Source organism: Protobothrops mucrosquamatus, unplaced genomic scaffold, assembly GCF_001527695.2.
Source record: "Protobothrops mucrosquamatus isolate PMUCROS unplaced genomic scaffold, P.Mucros_1.0 scaffold3179, whole genome shotgun sequence".
Classification (NCBI taxonomy): Eukaryota; Metazoa; Chordata; class Lepidosauria; order Squamata; family Viperidae; genus Protobothrops; species Protobothrops mucrosquamatus.
In genome coordinates, this window is record NW_015389177.1 from 121,263 (window position 1) to 131,582 (window position 10,320).

Below are 10,320 nucleotides of genomic sequence, written 5' to 3' on the forward strand. Positions count from 1 at the left end.
TCTCTCTCTCTCTCTCTCTCGTTTAAATCCCTGTTTTTTTGTTTCCATTTCCTGGTATCAAAAGAAAAACCTGCTCAGGATTTGTTTCTTTTGTTAAAAGATAACAGATGATTAATAACCAGGAATTCAAATAACTGAATTACAGGAATATAGGTGTAGATGAAGAAGAAGGAATTATTTTATTTCTCAAAAACAACTTCAGACAGGCTAGGCAGGAAGGTTGAGAAAGGTTGAGAAAGGTTGATGTTGTATTATTTTTGAGAAAAAAATGATTTCTCCCTCCCTTTTGAAAAGAAAAGCTGTTTTCCATTGAAGACATGATGTAGGAGAAGATGGCACTTTCTGTCAGTGCCTGCAGTGTTGAAGGTACATCCAATACATTTCTTTGTGATCAGAGTAGATTTTGAAGATCATAAAAATAAGGAGGTCGGTGCTGCAATTTTGGCCATAGGTTGATTACACCTGCATCCCCCCTGAGGAAATTTTCAGGCAAAAAACACCAGCTGGCATCACTGTTCATAGTTGCTACTCACTAATATGTAATGTGACATGGTTGCTGATTATGCTAATTTGTTTGTGCTGGAACAACTTCAATTCGGTTTCAAGGGCATAAAATGAGTTCCTCCAATCTGTGCAGAAATCATGCTCTGGAAGTGTTTTAGAAAAGCTGCATATTCAAAATTACACATGCAGGTCTTAACAAACATATGTGTTCATTACATGTTATGTTAACCAAACTTTATTCACGAAAAGCAATAAACTCGAATCTAATTTGCATCTGAGAGTGGTGTGTGATCACAGTTAGATGCCAATACCCTCAATGTGTTGAGTTCACATTTTGGCTGAACCCACATTTATCTTGGCCTTCCTGCAGAATTAATGCCTCCTCTAAGTTTTTTTAAGCCAGGAGGCCTTTTCACTGTTTTGTAACATCAAACTTTGAACTTTTGGCATCAAGGTCTTGTTTAATATTTGAATGAAAAGCTTGGGATCAAGGTGAAATTATATCAAGAAAGAGAGGAGAGAGAGTGGCAAAATTGAGAGACTGCCAACATCTCCTTTAGTGAAAATAATGGAGATACCTGTCTCGCAGCCTTGCAGCGATGGACAAATTGGTTGTGAAATACAGAAATTATGGTTAAAAGAGACAACGCAGTTGATGGTTCTGACATTACTAAGAACGCCATATTAGGAATATGGAACAGATTTAAACCCAGGCTGTGCTCCAAAATACTTTTATTAGCTTCAGCACAAGAAGCATTTTATAGAAAAAAAACAACAACAAGCAAAGAGAAATGGTTAAGGAGTCCTAGGTGCTCTCTGAGCTCGGTTGTTTTCTTGTAGCCCTAGTATGGACGTTTTTGCTCAAAATGGAAAAAATGAATTGGTGATTTATGGATTTGCTGATTAAAAAGGTTGAATATGGGAAGAAGGAGCCATGTAATGTAATCTTAAAGAGGGAGGAGAGATAATAAGTTTGTTTGTAACTGCTGTAAAGAAGTTATTTTATATATTTTTTCATTTTTCATTTTTATTTTTTCTCTATATTGGTTCTTCCACTTTTTTGTTTTTCTTAATTTCTGTTTATATATTTTCATGTTTATTTTCTAATTATTTAAATTTTTCTAATAAAAGTTATATTAAAAATGACATTGTAGATTATGATGAATGTCTCCTTGTGGGAGAGTCTGTCTCCTCCTTAAGAGTATTGCACAATTTTTATCCATTGTCCAGCCCTTCAGGGGGAAGATTGCTGAGCGGTGATAGTCTTGTAACTTTAAAGGCCTCTGGAGGAAGCAAATTATCTGGACCCACTGCAGTCAGATGTCAGGTCAGGTTATAGTACCATGACTTTATACCTCACTCAAACATCCAGAGTTGACCACAGGAAATGTTTTATGATGTTTTTTTCTATTATGTCATAATTTTTTAAATAAAATTTGCCAAATTTCAGTTCCCTAGGAGTCATGGGTCCTGGATACTGAATATATTCTGTAAATTAGACCATGTGAAATACCTTCATTCAAAAGATTGTACCCTATGATGCAGTGTTTTGACCAGTTAAAGGTTACAGACACAAGTACTGTAGTAGCACTGTAGACTTGAATACACAATAAAGACTAATACTGATCATGCTTACTACCCAGATTTTAGTCAGTACCTTTTGGCCCATATGAGAAAGGTAATAGGATGAGGAACAGGCAGTGTAGTTCAGTTTGGAGTGAACTCTTGACTGGCAATATTACAAATTCAACTCCTAGGATTTCTAATTCAAAACACATTAATGTGATCTGAATAGATAAGATCATGCACATGAGACAATGTTGGGTATGATGGACCAGTAATTTGAAATGAAATTCCCATGACATTGATCATTAACAAAATGCAAGTCCTCATTTGGGCAACAAATCTCTTGAATCATAATGCTGCATTTTTATTTACAGATAAAACCTGGAGACCTATCACATCAAGAAATTACAGCCACGATAACACCATGCTTTCTATTTACTCTTCAGACTATAACACTCAGATTGCAAAAGTAGTTTGTTTATAATGGAGAAAGTTTTCTCCATAATGCAGGTAGTAAACAAAGCAATGTGTAATATTGACATCCTAAAATGCTATTAATATTGATAGCATTTTTACTTTTTCCTAATTACAGTCATTACAGTACTAATTACAGTACTTTAATCTTTCTAAATAATGGTATGTTCATAATTTATTATCATATTACACAAGTATTATTGCATTGAAATAATACAGTGTATCAAGATGGATAAGGTTATTATAAAAGGGGGAAAACAATGTTGTTGAAACTATTTTGATGTAGTAGTGTTAACTCATCCAATCTGGTTCCTCCTCCTGTAAATTGGACTTCAAATCTCATTATTCCCAGCTGAAGGAAACATTTGGATTCTGCTTTCTTAGAACTGATATTGTGCAAGTTTCTGAATCATCAAAGACACTGAAGCTTTGTCCAGGTGACATGTTCCCTTATCACAAGATTTTATATTCAGATTTCAGAATGCATAAAACAAATGCTCTGTTCAAAGGCGTAGCAGAGAAGTTTTAAAAGTCTGTCAGAAAGCCACTGTAATTGAAACTCAGTGTTCACTATCTGCTGAGTACACAAGTTGATTCATTCAATATAATTCTCACTCTGCTACACAGAAAGAAAAAGGGGTTTTAATGTCTTCTATCATCAAGCAAGGTTGTTTAGCAAGTCCATCAAAGGGAGCCTGTAAAACGATACAGCAGCAAACAAGTTGGTATAAACATTGCCAAGAGAGGTGTAACAGTTCCAAAGATTTCTGCACATGAAAGATGGATCAAAGTGTGCAGCAAATGCCAATGGAGGAGCTGCATTGCAAAGTGCAAAGCCAGCTGTGACACTGTAGACGTGTTTGTTTACTCACATTAAAGTGCAATAGCAGACGCTCCTTACTGAACATCCAAGTAGTTTGCATTGCCCATGGGAATAGCACAGGAATCTGATTTCTGATATATTTTTGTTTACAGAACAGCAGGTTTTATGTACGACATTTTTACCTTTACGTCCCAAAACACTTTTTTCCCCTTGTCATTGCTTGACAGTCAATATCTACAGATGATTAGCCTTTTTCTAGGTATTTTTCAAAAGCAAACCTTTTGTTAGAACACCAGCTTCAAATTATGAAATAATGTGTAACCACAATGTTGTTTTTTTGGACATCTAATCTATAAAGAATTAGATATTTCTACCAAGTCACCTTGGAAATTTGTTGGTATTAAGTTGGTATTAGATGCATCAGTGTGCTTAAAAAAAACTTGTTATGCAGAGCTTAGTTTGATGAGTTGGAAAATATAAGAAGTGTAGATTTACTACAGACTCCAAATGAAGTTCCCTTATGTTTACTGATACTGAAGGGAAACTCCAATGCAGCTATAACACGCTGAAAATCAATGGGAAAACCAAACAAAGGATTTCACACTCAAAAAAATAAAGTAAAAATCTACTAAAGACAATAAGTGATCATAGAAAACAAAATTTACCTGAGATTGACAAAAGTAAACATATAAAAAGACATGAGAATGTCTCTTTTTGTAGTATCTCTGGAGAATTCAAAAGCTTGCAGGTTTTGTTTCCTTTTGTTTGGTACAGTAAATGTATTATCCAACTCTGGATTTTATTTTGGGGTTCTTTTTAGACAAACATAGCCATTACTGCTATTTTGAGACAGAAAAAATGAAAATGTAATCATCACATTGAGAAAAACAAATTTTTTTTGCATGCCTTAGAGTCACTCCTGACAATTGCCTGGACATGCCCCCTGCAGATTTTTTGGCAAATTTCAGAAGTGGTTTGTAATTGTCTACTGACTGTGACCCAGCCGGTTTTGTGCCTAAGGTGTGTTAGAATTCACTAGGTTCTTAACCCAGTGTCTTATCCACTGCAACAAACTGATTCTTGTGAGAAAACGTACTTGTCTTTAATTGTACAACCATTTAAAAATACAGGGTCTTCAATGGTGACTGTAATTAGGGCTGGGAATTCATCGCTGACACAGTTGTGAAACAAAAAATAACAATTGTGCCTACTTATGATAGCAGTTACCCCAGTTCTGGTTGCAGTTATAAGTGAATCACATGCGGTTGTTAAACATATCAAATGACCTCTATTTGCAGTCCTCCTGGTCTTTGAACAGACAGTAGGGAGCTTCATTTTAGAAAATAGATGGTGCAAAGATAAAAATTAATTAGAAATGTATTTATATTTAATTCATATATACTGTCTGAATCTACAGTTCCCAAGCTGTGTCCTGCAATATCACAGAACACTATAGAATATTTTAAATTTTCAAGGGAAACATAACAGTACTCAACATCTGTCACACACCATATGAGTCAGTAGCCTAGGGGTGCTATGAAAAAATTACTGAGGCTCCAAGGGTGCTGGGAACTGGGAAAGCTTAGGAATCCCAGTTCCAGACACTTAATGGAGATCCTAGGAGCCCCACCCAAAGCTTTCAGATATCTTAGATATACTATTCTTCTCATTCCATTATATACTTGTGAACTCTGAAATCAGAGACTATCTACCTCAATCTTCAAATCTATTCTTAAAATACAGGAAAAAGCTGATTGCAAGTAGAGAAACCCCATAACAATGACTGTACTGTAAATATAATTAAAATGTGTTGTCCTCTCTGTTGTAATTTTAAGTATTATTAGGCAAACTAATTGCATCAGAAGCCAAAGTATTCAGTACTTCTGCATAAAATTGAGCCAAATATACTGTGAGAATGACAGGAATGGTGATACCTTGACCTGAGAAATGGTCATCTAGTGGAAACCTGCACTTCACAGAAAAAGATGAATCAAGATCTCCACAGTAATTCAGGTTAGGTCTGAATAAAATCCAGAAAGAACTTTAACCTTGGGAAAGCAAACTAAAAAAAAAGTAGCTTCCTTCAACTAAACTTCAACTCTTGATGACTTTCATGGACTGATTCATGCAGTTTTGTTCACAATACATAAATGGTTGGCCACTTAATTTTTCCAGGATTTTTCTTCAACAATATAGTCAAGCATGCACCACAGGATTTTCCAGATATTCCTGTGTCAGATCTGATCTTGATTAGTTTTCTGAGATCAGGCAGTATTGGTTAGATGCTAGCTAGGCCAAGCAATCTCACTAACATAACCATGACTGTAATTAACAGTTCTTTTTGAAATGCCACATATGTGCTAATGATGAACACCTTACAGCTAATGCATATAAAATGCTCCTGAGGTTGAATTTAGAAAGTAAATATTTTGTATGATTCAATGGCAAGAAATTTTGGCTATGTTGGACCAATGGGAAAATATGAGGAGCAAACGACTGAAATATACTTTGAACTATAATCTTAAAAGAGAAGTTTTATAAAATGACATATGTATGTTATTTAACGCCAGATTGTTACAAAGGTGTTTTGAATGTTTGCCGGAAATATAACTTTAAGGAGGGTATTTTTATCATATGTGGTGGATGTGTTATAAGGCAAAGAAATATTGGGAACAGTTCCAGATTTTAATTCAGAAGATCCTTAAAATGGACTTATAATGAAAACCAGAAATTTTTCTTTAGGACTATTGGATAAAGAGATGGGGAAAAAAATGAACTTTGTGATTATGTATCTTGATGGCAGCAAGAATCCCACATGCTCAAAAATGGAAAGAGGCATTGACTCCCACAAAAAAGGAATGGACTGAAAAGATTGTGGAACTGGCAGAGATGGCAAAGTTAATTACATTTATTAGAGAAAAGAACGTAAATAGTTTTGTTTCCACTTGGAAATCACTTTCAGACTCTTGAAAGAGAAAAAAAAATGAAAAGTTGATTTTGGATTTTGATTAAGTAGATCGTGATTATATAAACGGTAGTTATTTACTGTTTTAGAAAAGTAAAAAGTTAGTATTATGACTGTATTATGTATCTTATAGCACCAAAAGATGTTGTAAATCGTTGCTTTTTGTTTCTTCCTTTTCTTTTTCTTTCCTCATTTTATCCCCTTTCCTTTCCTCTCTTTTCTCATTGTTTTTATTTCTATTTCTATTTTATATTACAAATTTTTTTTTTTAATAAAAAATGAAGTAAAGGAACGCCACGTGACAAGACAAAATATTCAGAGACTGAAACCTCGGTCCAGGATACATAGAGAGGAATGCAGGCACCCAACTCTCGTACATTAAAAGGCCATTATTTCCACAGCAAGAAGATAGTCACACAAGTCAGACTGCAGCAAACTTGTCCTGAAAGGAATAGGGGGAAAATGTATAAATGGCATTACAAATATTTCAGATGCCTGGAAAAAGGTACCAAGACAAAAAAGCAATCGCTCTCACAGCAGATGAAATAGTAAAAAGCCCCTGTAAATATAGGTTTACCAGATGTGGGCTGCAAAAATCCAGATGATTACCAGAATACAGCAAAATGTTACAAGCTTTTGTATCTTTGCCACCATCTAATGGTGGTTCAGATTTTGCAGCTGATATATAGCAGCTGTTCCTAAAGAAAAGGGAATTAATTCTAAAAGGGAATGCACTAAATGGCAGCAAAGTCTGGCTAAGGTATTTTAAAAATCTTAAAGTAAAGGCTGACTGTCTTTTCTTGTGAGAAAAGGCCTGAAATGAAATGCAAGTTTGCAAAATTTGCAAACTCTAAGGAGCTTCTCTTGCTATTTTGCTCACCCTCTTCTATCTTATAGCAGGACACATTCTAGCTTTGTCTTACTAGCAAGTATGAGAAGAATATAAAAAATGGTTTGAGTACAAAATGAAAAGGCCAGATAGCTATACCCAGGTTTTCATTCCTGGCTTAAAGAAGTGGTTATCTATAATGATCACTCAACTTTGACATGCCACAATTCTTATCAACTCATGGCAAAGGAATTTCATAATAAAATTTGCAGGCATTGGCTGGATTCACACATTGTGCTAAATCATGTGTGTTTATAAATATTTATTAAATGAGACACAACATTCTAAGCCGTGAACAATGATATACAACTAAGTTTATGACCTAGTATAATGTGTGAAACAAGTCAGAGACAACTGTTCCTCTTACAGGACGCCATCTTTATTTTAATACCACTTTTCAGCAACTCTGCAAATATGTTTTGTCCAATAAAAGATTAATAACGGAACTCATAAATGATTCATACACAAAACAAGCATGTGACCTCAGTCTCAAAATGATCTTTAGTTGACCACTTTGCACCTGGAGGTCCTTGGTCAGTGATGGCGAACCTTTTAGAGACCGAGTGCCCAAACTGCAACCCAAAACCCACTTATGCATCGTCGGGCGCCGGGTGGGTGTGGCCCATTGGGTGGGCGTGGCTGCAGTGGTAACAGCAGACTGGGTGGGACTAAAAAGTTCAATCAATCAATTCCAACTTTGCAAGATCTTTTTTTTCTTGCGAGAAGTTGAACTTGACTGATTGATTGAACCTTTTTTTTTTTTTGTACATGGTGGCCAAGGCCTAAAGCGAAAAGGTTTTATAAAACCCAGCTGAAGGCCTAGGACTGGGGCGACGTCACGCGTGCCTACAGAGAGGGCTCTGAGTGCCGCCTCTGGCACCTGTGCCATAGGTTCGCCACCACTGTCCTTGGTTATCTCATTCCTTTCAATCCCTTGAAGAAACAGTGTTACCTCATTCTGAACACTGAACAGAGATAATATGTGCATTTTCTGGAACAGATGTGGAAGGTCAGTGCAGGAACTAAATGAAACACAAATTATGCAAAAAATACCCTACATTTTTATTTTTTTAAAAAAACTTCAGGAAATGGTAAGCATGTCCACAAACAAATTTTGGGGGTTTGGAAGCATCAACAAAGACATCTGTAAATGCTCCTCTTATTGAAATGGCTGCAGAACTAATTCCTTGCTGTAAGAACTTTAAAAAAGAAACAAAAGAGAAACTCAATGCCCTTTATCCTGACAGAACCTTCATTCTCACTTCCTCCCAAACAAACACAATGTTCTGTTTAATAAGGAAGGGTAGTACTAAATGCATCTCATACTCTAATAGAATGTACAAGTTAGAGACCTGAAGGTTACAGCCAAATCCAGGAATAATGCAGGAAAATGAACTGCCACTGGATCAGAGTGTCTTCGTTTATGCTTTCCTTTTCATTTCTAATGCTTCTTTCACCAATGTTATCCAGCAAGATAAAGTCAAAAGTGATGGTCTAGGGAATTAATGAGGACAGCAAACTCAGTTTCCAAAGGCAAACCACAACTGCATCTTCCACAGCACTTCTAATTTGACTGTCCACCAAAGAATACAAGTAACAAGCTGGCTTCCTGTACCTTGCCTTTGTTGAGGTGTAGTAACACTGAAGAATTCGGTTTCAAGTGATCATGATCATTGCCCATTTCTCCATTTCCCCTTCAGAACAATATGGATCTTCTTGCAACTCCCATGGGCCAAAGCAATTCTCAGTGGTCCAAATACAAGCTTGCAAACCCACAAGACAAGAGTGGATGGAACATGCCTCTGAAGATCCTACAGTTCATCTGTGCTGTGTGAAAGTGAAGCCACTTTCTGACCATCATCTTCTTTTTCAGTCTGATCAGGTGTCTCTAATGTGCTTGGTTGCATATTTCCTGTTTCTTGATCAGCCTTTGGGCGTTTCTTATTCTTTGAAGGCTTTTTTGCCTTGCCTTCCTTTTTCTTGATCTTCTGCCCCGCATTTGCCATGTCTCCTTTCTTCCCAGTCCACATTTCTTCCAGACAGCCTAGAAAAAGGAGGACAGGAACAGATCCCAAGATATCATCAAACTGCCACTTCCCTCTATCTTGACTTACACATCACTATTTTTCTTCCTCTTTCAACCTTCACAAGCTGCAATTTCCATTCGGTTTAAATTACTAGTTTCTGAAACCAGAGACTGGTAAGTTGATTCCAGGTTAATATTTCACAGGACTATTGTGACATTTAGGAAAGACTGGACCTGCAAAGGCTGTCAATTCTGGTAAACAAGTCAAAGGTCAATACTAAACACAGCAAAACTTTGCATTATCTACAACTGAAATTATTGTATTAACATTACACCCTAAGTCACCTCTTCCTTTTAATTAATGAAATCTACCTAAGAATAAAATTGGCTTTCAATTCTTTCTCAGGCATGAAGCAAAAAAAATTTTAAAGTGAGAATTGTTATCTTTAAATTATTTACTCTTTTACCTTAGCAACAAAAATGGGAAGCAGCTCTCAACAACAGTCTTGGCTTTTAAGAGTAATAATTCTTTTTAATATGTTTTCATAAAGGGGTGAGAAAAGAAATTCATCTATTTATTCTAATTAATCTGATTCACAAACACTAGGACTCTAGTGGCCAGCCAAATCTTGGAGCCATTCTAATGTGCCAAAGAGTTGGATTCGCACCCTGAGATAAGTCATGGTTTATTTTAATTATTGTGTATTAATTTTAAAAATGGATTAATTCTTAAAATAATTTAAAAAAACTAAAACTAAATAAGCTACGCTTTCTCTCATGTAGTGTGAGCAACCAGGCATCATGATGCTCTTCATAAAGTGTAGTGAAGGGAAGAAGCCCATCTCTTTAACTATGTCACTTCTTGTTTCCTAACCAGAACACTTCCATTAAGTTAAAAAAACGAGGCTCCCATGGTATGCCTAGGCAAGCTTGGCTACCTTATTATTTTATGCTGAACTCAGCATAATTTTTTGTGAGAAAATATTTTGTTATCAATTTGGTTATCTTTTCTGAAAGAAAGAGAGAGCTATCCAGGGAATCCAATGTGTAACTTAAAAGTCACACAGAATCAA

General features: G+C 35.8%; 1 protein-coding gene across 1 annotated transcript in view; it reads right to left on the bottom strand.

Annotated features, from left to right (window-relative positions):
• Positions 1 to 8,274: 8,274 nt before the first annotated feature.
• CNPY3 (canopy FGF signaling regulator 3) overlaps positions 8,275 to 10,320 on the bottom strand; it is a 6,458-nt gene continuing 4,412 nt past the window's right edge. Inside the window, exon 6 of the mRNA XM_015826562.1 lies at positions 8,275 to 9,265. Coding sequence (XP_015682048.1) covers positions 9,033 to 9,265 — 233 coding nt within the window. The 3' untranslated portion in view covers positions 8,275 to 9,032. The remainder of the gene's footprint in view (positions 9,266 to 10,320) is intronic.